Genomic DNA, 18,036 nt, shown 5'->3' on the forward strand with positions numbered 1-18,036 from the left:
TATGCTCTGAGGCGAGGGTGAGGTTTAGGTGCATGAAAAATAGTTTTTCTCTTTATGTCTTTTTGTGAATATTTTTTAAATCTTGTATAGGCCTTGTCAAGAGATTATATTATATAACTGATTATATTAGTGCTTGATGTTGAATACTTGTAATGTATCATTCATGGCTCTTTGTTACAGATTTCGTACTCTACTGTGATAAACAGTATTAGATTACACAGACGTACACAGAAGTACACAGACATTGTGTAAATACTATCTGACTAATTCTATATAACAAATTTAGAAAACTAATACTAATATCATTTATAAGTATAAAAAAACTTTTGATTTGTGAAACCATTATCATTTTATTGACAAAATGATTTAGAGTACAGATGCAAACAAAAACAAAATTTTCACAATGGCTTTTAAAACAAATAAAAGCCTAATCAAAAAATAACATATACCCCACAACAGAATTTTGTATTTTTACAAAAAAAAAAAAAAAAAAGACATGCAATAAATACATTCATTTCACTAAAAGCAATTTTGTAAAAATGAAAACAATATTGACAATGTAATCTAAAAAAAATACTGTTTGGTTTTAATTGTATTGCTTTTTTTTTGGTTGTGAATTCACATCAATCTTACAAGAAAGCACTTGAAAGTTGTGTCTTACATTGTGTTATATTTGAAAAAAGTTCAGAACAAGAAGTGATGTTGACCCTTGAAATCAAAGCAGACATGCTGGTGTGTTAGTTGGCTGGAAAGCAATGGGAACATCCACAGTAAGGTTTTCCCCCTTTCTATCTAATACAGTAACTTATTCAGGCTTTTTGTTACACGTCTGGTTTATACACTGGCTTGCTTTTCTTTTTGTCATCCCTCTTTATTCCCTTCTTTTTGTCGTCTAGCTATGTCTTTTCGAACCATTATTAAAGAAAGTGTGTGTGTGTCCACATATATGAACTTGTACAGGTGTGTGTGTGTGTGTGTGTGTGTGTGTGTGTGTGTGTGTGTGTGTGTGTGCAGAGTGTCCAGATGTCTCAGCAATGTTCTGGCTGGTCTGATTTCTGCTTCACCCCATCAGTAACCCAGCCTGTGTTTTAGTAATGGCTTTTTAAACTCAAAGTGACACTCCAAAAGGAACTGGGCAGCCTAATTAAATCTGACCTAATCTGGAACACAGAGCAGTGACAGGGCTGCCTGCCATCTAGCTTTATAGTGTGTGTGTGTGTGTGTGTGTGTGTGTGTGTGTGTGTGTGTGTGTGTGTGTGTGTGTGTGTGTGTGTGTGTGTGTGTGTATGTGTGTGTGTGTGTGTGTGTGCGCGCACACGCATGTGGTCATGCATGACTATCAGCATTGCGATAAAATCAGGCCCTCTGCTCTGCCATTCTCCTCGTGTTAAACTTTTCCTTTGTTTACATGGCTGAATTCCCCAGTTGGCTGAATCGAAGCTGCACTCAAGGCCAATGAATGTAAGGGCACCGAAGACCATTTTTTATTTAGCTTTTTTATAGACTCGATCTAATCTGCTAATCAGGACTCTCTTCTGTCCATTTCAGAGAAGCAGAATGTTCAGCAGAGCGAGCACACCAACCTGGCTGACTGACTTGCTGTAAGCCTGTGGAGAATCAGTTTATTTTGTGGGAAGATAGAGTAATAATTTGAGGCCAGGTAACATGATACAGACTCTCAGGGAACAAACTTTAAAATGGAAATGCAAACCCAGTTCACTAAGCAGTCATTCAATGCTACTCCACAACAACAAAAAAGAGCCTGCACCACCTGAAAGAACTTTGTCCTGAACTTTGAATACTGAGAGCCAAATTAAAGAGTCCAAACCTGTCCCACAGGTACTCTCCCTTGTGGTGTCTTTTTTATATCATCCATTTTCTCCAGTCACAAAGCTCCCTCTTTTATCTTTTTGACACGATTTCTGAGTAAATCTGAGATGATAGTATTGTCAGTTGTTTATCTAGCTCATCTAGCCCCACAGAGAATCTTAACACATGCCTTCATGTTTATCATGGAACGTGATAAGGGCGTGAAGAAAAAGAAACTAGTTTTTCACATAAACATTTAGACAACTGTCTTCTTCAGCAAGAAGAGCAGCTGGACGCCACTTCATCAGAAGGTGTGGCCGTGGGCTTGTGGTCAGAGCTCTGGGTCAGCCAGTGGGAGGGAGTGGGTAGGGATCCAAGGTGCTTCCAGAGAAGTGAAAGAAAGTACTGAGTTAGTCTGGAGATGGTGTGGGTAGAAGCAGAGGGAGTGGTGTGAGCAGCCACGGAGAAGGAACAATCATGGGCCGATGATTTCTTTAGAAATGTGCCCTTTTTTATGAGTCAATGTAAAACAGCTGAGTGCAATAAAATCTGTCAAGGATCACACGCTGTTTAGCACATTCTCTCGCGCTCTCTCTCTTGCTAAACTGCAAGGCGAATAGGCAGGTACATTATGGGTCATTTCCCAATCAGCCAAGTCCCAAACATACAGAAAAGAGACAGCACACTGCCAAAGGATTGAATTAAAAAGTCAAGTGTCAGCCTGCATACCCATAGAAGGATAACAAAACAGATTACTACTGACTACTTTTATGCAGAAGTGTGGGGGGTTGATGCATATTATGAATAAGACATTTTTAAGGATCTCTGTGGTAAGGGCTAGATAAGATTTTCTCAGCAACATGCACATGTTCATCTTTGAATCTGCTGCAACAGAATCGAGCAAGAATAAAGCATTTGGTAGGAGCACAAAGGCCATGTTTTAAACACCCGCAGTAACACAGTAATACGCTTTTGATTTGGATGTTTATACTGCTCTTCTGCTGAGTAGATTCTGTCCATATAAACTTTAAGGCTGGCATCAGTAAGCTTTGGGTTCTGCTCTGACTGAGGGAGCTTCCTCAGACTGAGAAGAATATTTCTTTTGGACCGGTCTATAAAGTATGGTAAGTACAGTGTATTGTTCCAGATATTTCTCTTCATCTCCCAAGCTTCGCTTTTCTACACTTGGCCCACTCTTCGGATAAGAAGAGTGACCAGAGAGTTAACAACTCTTTGTAAACTGTCAAACACTGCCTCTGTCCAGAGTAAAAAAGGCATGAAGAAGAAAAAGAAGCGATAGAAAATGTAAAGCAGGCCAGACATCATGTTTCTTTTCTGAATGGAAAGGAGTCATAGATTACTTTTTTATAATCAGGACAAGACTTGGAATCCCCAACCTCTGCTCACTTCTCTTTTCCTCTCTCCCTCTCTCTTTTTCTCTCCTCTCTACTAGCATTAGATAGCGTTGAGCAGAACCACAATACACAGGCTGTTTACTACTACGACCAAGAAGAAAATGCACTTCCCCTGCTCAAGTTTGCTTTGTTCCCTGAAGCACACACATGCTCGCTCTGCTCTCTCTATGCAGGTAACCGAGTCACCTTTCTCATGTCTACATGTCCACAATTCTCCATCCCGATTTCTCACTGGGTTAGAAGTTACTGAAATACGAGTTTCTGGAAAGGGTATGGATAAAAAAAATTGGCTGTAGGAAAATCAAGAAAGACAGTCAACCAGAGGTGCTTAATTAATGGCAGAGAACGCGAGTGCGAAATTTATATCCCCGGGACTAAAATCCACATTTTTTATGTGCGTTAATACATCTGCGGTCTTTGATTTTACTGTTATGATGGTGGTAATATTGTTCGCGGGCTTGAGTCAGTAGATTTGTGGCCCATTTACACTGTGACTGCATGTGTGTGTGTGTGTGTGTGTGTGTGTGTGTGTGTGTGTGTGTGTGTCAGCTATCCACTTAAAACCTATTGGGAAATCACAGCATTTCTCTAAACCCCAAACACACTGGTCTCTTGTGTGTGGTTTGATAGTCAGTATATACAAAGTCTAAGTGGGAACCCAGTCCTGCTTTATGGCCAAGGTTTCAGCTGAAGCTCCTTCAGTCACACCCTGAACATGGGTCAGTCAACTTTAGAAACTATGCTTCTTCTTTACCAAGTCAACCCCAGTGTTTATCAGTGGAGCAAATTATTGATAAACACACAGCATTTTATATACAGCAAGGCATTTGACACTAAGGATTGATATTGCTCTGAGGAAGAGGGTGTGTTCGAACTTGTGCTGCACACACAGGAAAATGTACAGGTGCTCACGCATAAATATTCATGAAAAACGTATGAATGGAACACAGTTGAGTAAACTATTCAGAAACATTGTGAATACTTAAGAGAATATTTTAAAAGAATTGACAACATGAACACATTGAAATAACCACAGGTTTGAAGAGGACAAATCTACCTTAAGAATGTTTGTGTGTGTGTGTGTGTGTGTGTGTGTGTGTGTGTGTGTGTGTGTGTGTATGCGCATGTGTGTGCGTGCACACTCGTATGTGCATGCTTTTAGCTATTTCCTAACTTTGTGTCCCCATACTAAGATGGGTCAGGTCCTGAGGTAAGCACCAGTTTCACTTCTCTTTGGTTTAAGAGTCAATCGATCAAATGTGACCAATAGAAACATCAACATGATGGCATGCTACAGTCTCTAGAAGGCAGTGTACTTAAGTTGCCTACAACATTGTAACATGTTCAGTATAATCACTAAGGCTGGGAGGGTTATTATTCCTATCACAGTGCATTTATGGCTTAAAAGTCTTCACATTTACCTATTGAGGTTGTAAATGTCAATAGTGGTCAACAAACTCCCCTTTAAAAAAAAAAAAGAGAGAAAGAAAAAAAGAAGATTCCCAGTATCATTGGTATATAAGAATAAGGTACAGGTGCATATAAATAATATTGATATGTGACATTATAAAACATTTTCAAGATTTTGCAAAATTGGGTGAGCTGCTTGTATTTTTCGGTAAAAGTGGTTTTTTTTTTTGTGTGTGTGTTCTGGGGGGATTGCAGGGGCCATGCGCTTGGGGTGATCCCAGGAGTGTGTACATCACAAGACTGCTTAGCAGCCATGAAATCCGGGATCAAGCTGACAGACAGCGCGAGCAGTCTGAGAGAATTGGGGATTTCACAGGGCTTATCCTGAGAGGAGCAGCTGCGGTGAGAGTGCTGAGATTTATCCATGCTATCAGTGTCAGGGAGAGTGCCCCATGTCTAATCTGTATGGCTGTCACATTAACAGCTTCACATGTTAACCTGAAAGCAACAACACCATGAGTGGGCCTATGCAGCGCTCTGTGACGTATTCTCTGATTATGGAAGTTTACTTTAAACGCTATTAGATTCATTATTTATCAAATAACGTGCGTTACTTGGATTAGAGTTTATATACACTGGATTTGGAAAAAAAACTTTTGTTTCGATTGCTATTTGTTTGGTTTTGAGTGTTGTTGAGGCTTTCTAATGGGTTCACTGTGTTCTCCTGAAGAATGTTTGGGCTGCAATGCTGAATTGTAAATATTACCCGATTTTAAAGGCAACACCCATGCTTAGTCTATCTCACTAGATGAACATAAATTTACAATCATGGATTACTGGCATGATTGGTATATGCACCATAATATGCATTCAAATGGAATTGCTTATTCTTTTTAAAACATCCACTCTGAAGGCACTTGTAAAGGGGTGGGATATAATATGCAAAAATAGTTCAAGGTATATGTGACATCGTGGATATTCTCTTTACAAAATGGGACATATACTGTATCAATGCATAGATAAGCTTAAGTCACTTTACCAAAGTGCTGGAACAATTACTGGCTTCGCATAGTTGCTCCCTTTTTGCATGGGAATGCTGGGCTACTCAGCAAAGCAGGAAACTGATTTACAGAAGATATCCAGTATTCCAAAGAGTTCTCCAATTATCACAAAATTCCAAAGATGTGGCTTTCTCTTTTGCCCAGAATCCCTTTTCCGTCCTGGTCAGAAGCCCTGAAAATTGTTCATATGTGCTTTGTTATTTATTCTATATACACTAGTCACACTTATTACACAGGTTAAGGGTACTCTTTTGTAACCTTTTTTCTTTGGGTTTACTTACATACAAAAAAATAAAATAAATAAAATGTCTCTTTTTTTGGTTTTCAATTGACTGGTTGGCTCGGAATTTGAATAAAAAGGATATTATTTTCTATATAAATACTGCACTGTTATGTGAGTGTGTCCATGGTTGGAGCAAATGATAAATAACACAGTTCGCTTTAAAAAAAATGGCTATACTGCAAAATGTGTAGAGAAAGGCACTTTCAACAGTCAATGCATCCTATGTGCATTTTTCTTACTAAAGGTCTTTTTTCTCCTGTGTTTGAGGTGCAGGTTCACTGAAGTTGAGGTGAGAGTTAAAATACTGTGGGCAGCATACAGGCATTTAGTTATGTGTCATAGCTGGGTAGCTGATCTCTGCTGATGGAAGACAGGATTGGTGGTCTCCTCTCTAGCTGGGGGAGTAGCGGTCAATGGTGCGTGCCTCTGCAGGGAGCTGTTGAGAGGCAGGTGGCAGCGGCAGGACATCCATCTTATCATGAGTGAGGCCTAGGTGTTCTGCTGTCAGTTTGGTCAGTGGATAAAGGCTCTCCATTGCTTTGGCATCTGCCAGCAACTGCTGAGACGCTTGTGCGAGAAGCTCCGAGGCCTTCTCCTGTTTTAGGCCTAGATGTTCAGCTGCATACTTACTTAGAGGAAAGATACCCTCAGAAAAGTCCATCTTCAGCTTGCCATCAGATATGAATCCCCCACCATTCCCTCCACTGCTGTGCATCTTCATGTGACTAATGAGGTTTCTCTGCTGGGCAAATTTTCCACCACACACCTGGCACTCATATGGCTTTTCACCAGAGTGAATACGCATATGCTCAGTGAGCCTGTACTGCCTAGTGAAGCGCATGCCACAGGCATCACAGGCAAAAGGCTTTAAGCCCAAGTGGCTACGCATGTGGCGGGTCATGGTGCCACGCTGGGTGAATTTCTTGCCGCAGATACTACAGGGGTACGGACGAGTCAGCCAGTGGGTCTTCTCGTGCTGTCTTAGGGTAGCCGGATCTTTGTAGGTTTTGTCACAGGAGGCACAGCGATATGGCCGAATCATTTCTCCAATCCCTAGTGGATGTAGGTTCTGTCCTGATTTACTGTCTGGGTAGGTGCTGTGAAGGCTGCCTGTGCTGTTTATGTTTGTGGGTCCATTGGTGCTGGCAGGTTTGTCAGTGCCATTGCTGTTTGGGTTTTCAAGCTCTCCGACATGGTTGAGATCCTCTTCTGCATGGGTTTCTACATGGGCATTGAGCTGCTCAGAGCTGGGAAACCCTTTACCACATGGAATGCACACATATAGGTTATCTCCAAAACTCTCTGGTTCATAGGGCATATGATACCTCCCACGGGGACCAGGGGGAGACGGCCTGCCTTCACTACTGCCTGTTTCCTCACTACCTGTGCCAATCTCCTCCTCTCCATCACACGTTACTGGTCTGTCATAGCCTGCCTCATTTATATTCAACTTCTCCTCACTATTTTTGTGATGATTCATATGTTGGTGATCTTTATCTTGTTCACCCATGCCCCCACTATCATCCTCCTCGTCATCGTCATCTTCATCCTCCACACTGTATGTCATAGGCTCATTCTTTACCCAGCGGTAAATATTGGAACCATCCCTGCTGCGGTCTCCTTGTTCATCTGAGGGCTCAGGGCTTGGAGGGCAGGGGTAAGCCTCTTGGCCCTGGGAACTTGAACGCTGAAAACGAGGGAGTTGGGGGAGTGGGTTGAGGAGGGGAAAAGACCGTGGTGTAAGAGAGCCAGTGTGGTGCACAGCCTCCATTTTCCCTGAGCCATCAGTCGGGCTTAGCAGAGGGCTTGTGCGGTGACTCAGTTCCCCCTCTGGCTCCTCGTTATGGTGACTCAGATGAGGATGTGTAGAATGCTGCTGGGAGCTGGGGCTCTTCTTGGACAGGTCTAGGCCATATATGGGTGAGCAGTTCCTGTCAGAAGAGGGCAAACGTAGACCTGGCTGTGGCGGCAGGGTTGCTTGAGTATGAGGGTAGGGTTGCTGACCCTGTGTTGGAACTGGAGCGTAAAGCTCTCCTACATGGGGGGCAAGAGAGTGAGGTGGTAGATCCTCCAATGATGGGCCTCGTGGTGTGCTCATCACCCCACCAGGAAAGCAGGGCTGTATTACCGGAGTGGAGACTCGCAGCCTTCCCCCCAGCACTCCACTGGGGCTCATTTTATTGTAAGGCAAAAACCCAGACGTGGGCCGTAAGTGGTATTTCCCATTTCTTTTTAGCTTTTTTTTGCACAAGGCTACCAAGTCCAACAGTTGCAAATAACTAGCAGCTGCTAGCACTGCGCCTATGTTAGGCTCTGTGGGAGAAGTGGGGTCACCTTCACTTAAGCGTCCTGTGTATATATAGTCAAGGATGACTCTGAAAACACCCGGACTCACCATCTCATGGTCCAGGTTGATGAGGTTGTCGTGGACAACAAGGGATTTAAGGTAGAGACTACTGGCAGCCAGAATGTTCTTATGAGCACGAAAGAGAGCATTTTGGACAACTATGATGACATCACACAAAAAGCCTTTGGTGCGTTGCGTGTTCAATTGCAGGAGAAGGTGCCTAGCATGACTTGGGACTTCCATGGCATCCAGCATTGTCTTCAGTCCACCACCTGAAACAGTAAGAAAAAAATGCTCAGACCAAAACCTCTATATGAACCCTATTACACTGCTGGGTTTTTTAAAATGTTGCTGAACTCCAAAGTACAGCTGGAAAACAGTACAGTAAACTGACACCTCAGGATGTTAGTTTTATGCCAAAATGTCTTGTTTAATAAAAGTGTTATTAAAAAGTATTTATTGAAAAGACAACTGGAGGCCTATTACCTGAGAAGTACCTGAGAGGGTCTACATATATTATTGGTTGGCAGATAATAAAATATATAAAACTAAAATTGCATTGGATTTATAGCACAAATGTGACCTGTGTGGTTCACATTCATGTTGTCCTTGCAAAAAAAATTGCAAATGAATATTTTAAATGAAGCTCTTAATAAATGAGAAGGGACATAATGCTGGATATGTAGGTACTTGTTCAAACCCTCAGTAACAATACAAAAAAAAGGTGGAAAATGGCAGTATAAATGTGTTTTCGTTTTGCTGTCTTCCTGATAAAGCATTCCAGAGGTGGTGTGTGTGTGAAGTTTTAAACAAAGTCTTACTGAAGGTTTTGCAAGGGTGACGAACAGCAGGTATAAACCAGAGGGACAAAAATGTGTCCAATGAAAGATAGGACAGTCGGCTCCCTTTCAGCTCGGTCAAATAAGGAACTACAGACAAGCTTACTGTAAATCTTATAAGAATTATAGGGCATCGGGCTTGGGTGCAAACTAATCTGTATTAACAGTACATATAAAATGATCATTATTACCAGGAATGTTTAACAAAAAAGACATTTCTACTCTATATTAAATGTACAAATCCCTATTATATGAAATAAACACTTTTATCAGGATATGTTAGACTGCTAAAGTACGTGTAATTTGTATACAAGATAAAACAGATTTCTGAGGTCCCCTAGGGCTTGACTTCAGCGATGGGAAACCGGCAGCTAAATAAATAAGGTTAGCCATAGCCATTCCGACATTAGTTCATCCTCTCTTTGTTTATGACTTTGCATGATCGCTTTTTTGAGAGAAATAAGGAAGTCTGTATTTATAAGCTTCGATTTATTTTCCCTCAATGTTTAGTAGACGATTACCGTTCAGTTAGATGATAATATAAACTTTTCATTAAAACAAAAACGCAGTCGGTATGTTAAGGAGCCTGCATGACCTGGAGCATCATGGTTTTATATGACGCAATGGAAACAAATTCAAACGTGTCGAAATGAGATGAGAGTAAATATACAGCTATCAGATGCACGGATCTCTCCCTCACACCTCCCTACGGACGGAGCTGCACTCTGGACACACAGGCAGTTTGCCGCGCGACGCGCTTTACTGCGCGCGCGCCCTGATCAAGTGCGCCTGCACGAAAACGCATTGGCACGCTCCTAAAATAGCTCTCATAATTATCCACTCTTCTTCTAGAGACATTTTTAGATAACCATATACGTTACAAATCTGCATTTTAAATAACAAGCAAAAAAAATGATGTGATACTATAAAGACAATAATGAATCTTTAGGTATATACTACACCTGTATCCCAGAGCGCATGTACACCTGTATCCCAGGGCGCTGTTTTTTTACATGCTTTAAAGCATTAGACTACACTGGTCAAAGTTTTACGCATTTGTGTTTCATTCGCAATAATTCTTCCACAAACATTTACGTCTGAAAACGTTTAAATGCAGAAATCTCTGAGATTTGAACCTACACCTGTATTTATATCACAACTGTAATGCAGATGAATGCAATGCTATGGTCACTGACACAAGTGACCTAATACTGAGTCGTATCTTATGCTCTCCTTGTGCATTTCTCTCAGATCCCTTTTGTTTAAAAAAAAAAAAAAAAAAAACATCTTGGGGTTTGCCTGAGTAATTTCCTTAGCAATCCCCGAGCCTGGCTGATTATTTCATGATCATTTGATCATTGGCAGGTGTAATAGTTTGTAAAGCGAAAGGAGAATGGGTCATAGCTTTCCCATTTAAGAACGACTGTGTTTAGGGGGAGAAAAATCACACAAAAAAAATCATGACTTATTGTCATGTTTTCTCTTTTTGTGTGTGTGTCACTGCTTATAGAAATAGACTAAAAAGAATATGCAAAAATAGCACTATTTAAAAGAGCTGCATTATAATCTGATTAAAAATAAAAATCGCTTGTAACTTTTTTTGTCGATTGAGGCATTAAACATCCCCTCTTTTCTGTCAGGCGCTCACAGCGTCGAGTCAAAAAGGGAAGCGGTAGCTGAAGTAAATCATGTTTAAAAAGCTTTGTTTGAACTTCACGAGTAAACACTTGCATCCTCCTGTACACGTCCCCTGTGCTCCTTACAACCCGGGATTAGACGAATGTGGCTCTTCTAAAGACTTCTGCAGCCGAAAATAAACCCCCAACGAGTGAATGGCAAATTCCTTATATATTCATAACTTACATTTAACTTTCAAATTTCTAAAATTATTCCCAACGATCAAATTACACTGTCTTAATCTTAATCCTAATAATAATTTTTCAGATCAGTATTGTTTGCTTGACTGAATCCCGTTAAGTAAAACACTTTACCTGCAAAAAGTAAACAGGTGCAAACACAGACGTTAGATATTAGAAAAGACTTAATAAGTGTAAACGTCAAGATGATGTATATAAGAAGCGTGTGCTTTATGATATAGTAACGAAACGCCTTTTCAAAATGATAATAGTCTTGTTCCCATTATATAGTCTGGGTGTGATGGACTAATTTGCTATATTTGGTATGATCCATGCGCTTACTTTAGGACGGCCCGTGGGTCCTATTTTGGACGGTTTGGTATTCATTAGGCCCTGTGTTTTGTCTGTGTTGTCACTTGGCTGGTTTTGGGTTGAGGCAGGGGTCTACAAGTGAGGGAATTAAAGTCTGTCTGTACCTCCATCCCTCTGACTTCCTCTCTCTCTCTCCCTCTCTCTCTCTCTTTCTCTCTCTCTTTCCGCCCTCAATCTGTCTATCAGCTCTTGACCACAAATCCATCCTCCCATTGAGATTCATTTTGTCCTCAGTTAATTGCATTATATCCATAACAAGTCATATTTCATCCATATCTAATGTTATGTAATTGAACGCCTATTAATGAGTTTTTACAGGTTGAATTAATAAGTGTTACTGTATTGTTAAGTATTTTAACTATTTTATAGTTCAGCCCGAGAAAACTATAGGCTGTAACAGCTGATCAAATGTCTCATTCGGGAACAAAACTATTAAAGAAAAAGTTCTCTCGTTTGCTTTTGATGTTTTCGAGCATAAATTCCCCTAGAAAAATATTTCTAAAAAGTTAATAAAATGAAATTAAATAAAATCACGTTTTCTAAAAATACAAAATTCGCAAAAAAATTAAGAAACAAACCAATATTTGTAAAATACGTGTGGAAATGGTAACTCATTTTTCGTTTAATATAACTATTAAAATTGATGTCATATAAGTTATGACAAGAAACCTGCATCGATCATTTGAACACCTTTTAGGACAATGTGTGCAAAAGGGGTCTTATATCTAAATATCAAAATAAGGTTTTAGAAAAACCTTTTGAATCAGGATTTGGTGGGTTTTTTTCTGTTAAGAAGCACGGAGCAGTAAATGAAATGCGCACTTTGAGGCATTGCTTAAACTTTATTTTATACAGTCTAGCTTTGCTTTAATGTCGCACATTTAAGCTGCTCGGAGGAGAAAGTGTAGGACTGTCTCTGTCCCTCACACATACACACATGCTCCTCTCTTTCTGTACCGAGCTCCGAGTTCATTCACAAATCCCCTTAACACTGCTACAGCCGCTTTTAGCACATTCCAGTTCCACTTTCAATCACATTTTAAACGTTTTCCATCAGGCAAAGAAATGCACTTCTAATGCAAATCGAACAGTCTTAAGTGAAAGAAACACTCTGTCATGCGCTTTGAAAATAGTTTTCTGCTCTTTCTCATCAGCTTGTCATTTTGCGCCACTGTGAGTAGTTACATTTTGGCTAGATTTATTTCATCTGCTTTTTGAAGTATTGCATAAATCCATATTTTTTTCTGCAGCCATATAAACGATAACAGACAATAAGTCAATAAGTTGATGAATATGCTCGTTTAGAAACTCTTCTAGACTTTAATTCTTTATTTTACAAAACATTCTCGTGATGACCCCAAACTTCACTTCACTACTTTTACACGCACCAAAATAAAGTGACAAGAGTTTCAGTAATAGAGTTAATCATCATCTTATTCAAGTTCTAATTCCATTCACTGAAAGCAGTTTTAAATAACTGAAAATAAATCTTGACGTGCTTTGGTGTGTGAGAAAGCAAACAGCAGTCATCATCCATGCCTAGCCTAATCTCATTACAATGTAAAAACACCATGCACTCGTACTCAAACTCGAAGTGTCTTGTAACTTGGCAATGTGCTGAAATGAAACATTTCTTTAAGAAAAGGAAGTAAGAAAGAAATACATTGCGCATGAGAGTCGAATGACACATCAGGAGATGAAAAACAATAATTAATCCAGCAGAACCTTATTAGACAGTGGTGTTGATTTAAAAACAAAGGGCTAAAAGTGAACATTAAAAAAGTTTTTTTTTTAATGATTCGTTATGGCACTAATGCAGATACACACTATTAGTTTCTGTCGGAGTATACAAAATAAATAAACAAACGAAAAACAAGAATGCATGCCAGGGTTGTGCGTCTGCTTATGGAAGCAGTGTTTTTTTAAAAAAAGGATAAGGTACATTTATAAGCATTTGATAAGTAAAAATTGATATGGAGTAAATATATACAGATAGCCTACATATACATAAGGGGTTACCTGGATACCCGAGATCTTCTGCCATCCGCTCTGAGTCTCCGGTAATGATCATCTCAGCTCTCTAATGCACGCATTTCTGACGTCTCAACTCTGAACTGCCAGCCTCCAAAAACCATGCCAGTTTTCCGCACACGACTGCCAACTCTTTTTTTAAGATTATTAATTGCTACGAATGTTGTTCGCCCTCCCCTCTCTCTCTCTCTCTCTCTCGCTCTCTCTCTCTCTGTATGTTGTCAGGATTGCTTGCTCACTCTCCACCTCTTCCCCTCCTCCTATAAAATATGTACCCTACAGCTTTTTTTAATTGTAGTAATTTCCTTTTTTTTGCGCATGTGTGTGCGCGCGCTTGTGTAAATGTAAAAACGCGAATGGAGCTGATGATGCAGTGTGTGTTTTAGCTCGGTGTGTGATGTCAGTCTACAATAAAACTCAAAAGGTAAAAGCAAGGGCAGGAACTAACAGTGACCCCAACTTGAACTTCACAGCACTCTGTTGCCTCGCCTTAAAGAGACAGGCGTTATACTGTATATCACTACCCCTCTCAGTTCTACAGAAAAAAAAACCTAAATCAGGTGAAATCCCACAGTGAGGTATTTTCTTCACTCTGGAGCTCATGATGCTTTGCCTGGTTTGTGTTTTAATAGCGAGTCTTATGTTGCTTGATGTCAGACTGAACTAATTCATGATTATTCGAAGGCCGTATTCTGTTTAAATAGCCCAAAGAAATATTTTCAAATAGAGCAAAAGAAAAATTCGTGGGTTGATATAAAATTCAAAGCACAATTTACAGAGATCTAAGATAAGCTTGTGTTTTGTTCCTTCATTTGTTTAAAAGCATAGTTGTGATTTAACTCATTATGAATCAGGGTGCATTTTTGATCTTTCTAAAAGTAATGTAAAATATCTTGTTCCCGAAGCAGTCGTCTGGTTCCCGTTAAAGGCTAAACCTTCTACAATCCGGCTGTTTCTGATGACTCGACACCGTGTACACAGCCTATTTTAAACACACCGTATCTGTTTATAAATGCATTTATTTCATATGAACAGATCCAAGTTAAGGAATGAGCTATGAAACCACTCTGAGCATGCAAACAACGTTGTTTTTGATAAACGTTGTCTTATATGTAGCAACTTCCGTCACTTACGTAATTATTCCTATTAAAGGTAAAGTTAAACATTAGATGAATTGTACACATTATGTATATTTTGTAAGATTTGTTACCGTGTAAAAATCACTAAGAGATTTAGTAAAGAGTCAGTTTTGCCCGATGTACGACTTTATTTAACTTTCCGGCAAAAATAAAAAGATTCGTAGTCGTCTGTCCGTAGGCACCTTTGGCCTGAAACAGTGACAGCAGATGTGTGAACTTCATACTTCTGAATTTAAGCCCTACAACTTCACACAGGAAACTGTCCTCGCACTATGCTACCTTAAAAAGTTGGGGTTTATTTAGCTATGTCCGATTATTAGAGTTTTAATGATATTTTGTAGTTTTTAAAATCCTTTTTTAAATGCACCGAATTAAATTAAATTAATAATAATACCAGTAATAGTAGTAGTAGTAGTAGTAGTAGTAGTAGTAATATTAATAATAATAATAGTAGTAGCAGGCATGTCTCCTCGGCGTTCAGTCGTCTCCATGGTAACGGCGCACCGGGCTCGCGCTCACTGAGCTCACCTAAACATGGCCGCCGCAGGTAGACTAGCTACACATGGGCTGCATTCCAAACCACTGCACTTAACAGTATGTCCAAAAACAGCCAACTTATTTGACATGCTGTTTAGTATTAGAATTAGTACGCAGCCACAGTGGCACCCATGGCAGTCTCTCCGTCCTCTTTTTTTGTAACCCACCTCGGAGTCATGTCTGTTGGACCTCTCGGCTGAGTTTTCTCTTGTCTGCAGGATTTCCTCATCCACAGATATCCAAAAAGTCCTCTGCTGATCGCTTGATTGAGTTATGCTGGAGTGTGGCTCTTCTTCACTTCTTCTTCTTTTTCTTCCCCCTCTCTGTGTGTCTCGCTCTCTTTTGACTCCGCACGTGCCGCGGTTTGCATCGGACGTTCCGGTTGGAGCTCCTCTCGGTGCTGAGTCTAAGCGACCTGCTGACCGCGCGCGCAGCGACACCTACTGGTGAAAGCATGCGCTGTGCGCACCAGAGAACGCCAGCGTACCCAGCCTCTGATCTCTCAATATGTTTTACAACGTTCTCAAAATGTATCCGTCGTTTAATCCTGTCCACCTGTAATATAGATACATTGTTGCTGTTTATAGTCCATCTGCTGCTCTGTACCCACAGTTTGTCACACCTCTTTACTTTTTTTGTATTAAGGACAAATTGTGTACTATTTCGTTTTTTTAATCCCACTCTGCTGTATTACGTTTTTTTTATACCATTAATAATAATATAAAGATTTATGGTTAACCCCTGAATGTTAATAAAGCCTGCGTGTCATTTTTTGTGGTACTTTTTCCACAGTATATCAACATTAAAAATGTACATTTTTACAGATATCTGTGCTTATCCTTTATAAACCAAAACCTAGGACAACTCTTTTTTTCTTGCTCTTTGTGTTTTAAAACCTGTTTTAGTATTGTATATAAGATTTGGTTCTGGTTGCAGGTTTTCTGTTTTGAAAAGAGTTAAAAATAACTGTTTTTACATAATAATAATAATAATAATAATACCAATAATAATAATAATATTGTTAATTTTATTATTAAATAATTTATAATAATTTATTTTTATTATTTGTTTTTGGTTTAGTTTGGTTTTTCTTTAATTGAAATAATCCAATCTTAAGACCATAAGTAACATTACATTTTTTATTTCATTTTTTTATTTTAAAAGCTTTTTATTGCTGACATTTCCACCGGTGTGTTAAAATAGGTTAATTTTATTGTTGCTGTTGTCATTAAATTTAATCACAATAAAGTTCAATTACCTACACAGTCTTAGAAACTTTCAGTTTCTTGTTCCTCCAAGGAAACACTAAAAACTTTGATGGAAAAACCTATAAGTTGTTTCCCTTTCAAAAAGTGTTCCAGGTCGAACCGCTCTACTTGGATTACCAAATATAGATTCAATAATCCCTTTAAGTACCACTGAAACACTTTTTTGCGTTTTAGAGTGTTTTTGGCTTTAAATGTGTGAAGGTTTGGATTTATGCCAGTTTAAGTGATTAAGATTAAGCAATTTAGGTTTATGAGAACTGTAAAAACCTCGATAATGGCTGATTATGACCCTTACCACAGGAACGGCATTTTTAAAAACGCAGACTTCTGGTAATTCTTTACCCACCTCTGAGAGATCTCTGATCACATATTGAGAACTGATAACATGTTGCTATCATCAAATCAGTAATTATGTAATGGTCAATTACTTAATTGTTTGAACTAAGCTTATACAAACATTTAACAGAGATACACAATATTTTAAATATCTGCATATCTCATTTCTTTTACAGTCATTTTAAATGAATTAGATGTGTAATTAAATTCGGCTGTAGAGATTGTGGTTGTGAATTATGCAAAACGTAGTGCTCTTACTTTCTAAGCAATAATCTGTGGTCAGTTCTAGCATTCTTATGAATTATACATATAACTTCAGACACATTAGACTGCCTTCAGCAAATTTGCTCTTTTCTATTAAAAAGTAGAGTTGCTATGTATCTGTATTGCCATGTTCAGAGTATGGCCATTGGTTCTGTAAAAATCAAATTGTTCATTGAGAGAGACACTCACCTGACAGTAGTCTGTTTGTCACTCCCTGTCCTTGACCTTTGAATTACTTTAGCAGATGACTGATATCCGTTCCAGGGCCTTTCCCTTTGAATTATTCAAGATCAAGATGCTGCTCTTTAACTACAGTGGTCAAAGTCACAGGAGTCCAGCTTAAAAGAAGAGGAGGTATTGTCTCTCACTTCCAGTTTCCCTTGATGAACTGTTGATAACCTCAGTGACACCGATAGGCAAAGCTAGACAAAGGACAGATGTGAGCCCTCCAGCACCTGGCTGTTTTTCAGTTCACTTTTAACGCCAAAGTGTGGAATATAATTCATAAGCCATAAGTATCGGTGGCAGAAACAGTGATTAAAGATAGCACACAGTTAAGGAGAAAGCTGTAAGGTGTAGTATAATGTTTTATCTCTTGATCCATCTCGATTTTGATTCCTAAAATAAATGTGGTTCTTCATGGAGCCGTTATTATGCAGCAATTTTTAGAGCATATTTTTTGTTTATGTTTCAGCTGGTGATAGCCGAAGTTAGACTCTATTTAAGAAAGGAGAAAGACGTTTTCTCAGTTTTTGCCTGTTTTTATTGATTTTAATTTTTTTTTATTTTTGTAAGTTTTTATTGATATTAACCACAATGATCAAAGAAAAGAAAAAGAAAAATCTATTAACTAATCTTCAATACTAATTATTCTCATCATAGTGAATCCATAGAGTATTCTGGGAATACTGGGCAGCAGGTAAAAGTTTTAGCAATGATGGGACACCAGACCAGTACAGAACATACAGAATGAATGGAGAGTAACATAAAATAGCAGTGAATGTTCACATGCACTGTTCTTTATCATATCTTCTTTATCAAGGCCTTTGCCAGACTTTTAATCCAACCT

General features: G+C 39.1%; 1 protein-coding gene across 2 annotated transcripts; it reads right to left on the reverse strand.

Moving 5' to 3' along the window:
• Nucleotides 1-629: 629 nt before the first annotated feature.
• Nucleotides 630-17,288, reverse strand: hic1 (hypermethylated in cancer 1). Of its 2 annotated transcripts, XM_053507085.1 has the most exons (3): nt 17,157-17,288; nt 15,267-15,654; nt 630-8,597 (listed from the first exon to the last, which is right to left on the reverse strand). In XM_053507085.1, exon 3 carries the CDS (start codon nt 8,578-8,580, stop codon nt 6,370-6,372), a length of 2,211 nt encoding a protein of 736 aa, XP_053363060.1. In that variant the 5' UTR covers nt 8,581-8,597; nt 15,267-15,654; nt 17,157-17,288; the 3' UTR covers nt 630-6,369. The 2 variants fall into 2 exon arrangements, with proteins under 2 accessions (XP_053363060.1, XP_053363059.1); XM_053507084.1 differs by lacking the exons at nt 15,267-15,654; nt 17,157-17,288 and adding an exon at nt 13,412-14,097.
• Nucleotides 17,289-18,036: the final 748 nt, after the last annotated feature.

This window comes from Clarias gariepinus, chromosome 11 (genome assembly GCF_024256425.1).
Source record: "Clarias gariepinus isolate MV-2021 ecotype Netherlands chromosome 11, CGAR_prim_01v2, whole genome shotgun sequence".
Lineage (NCBI taxonomy): Eukaryota > Metazoa > Chordata > Actinopteri > Siluriformes > Clariidae > Clarias > Clarias gariepinus.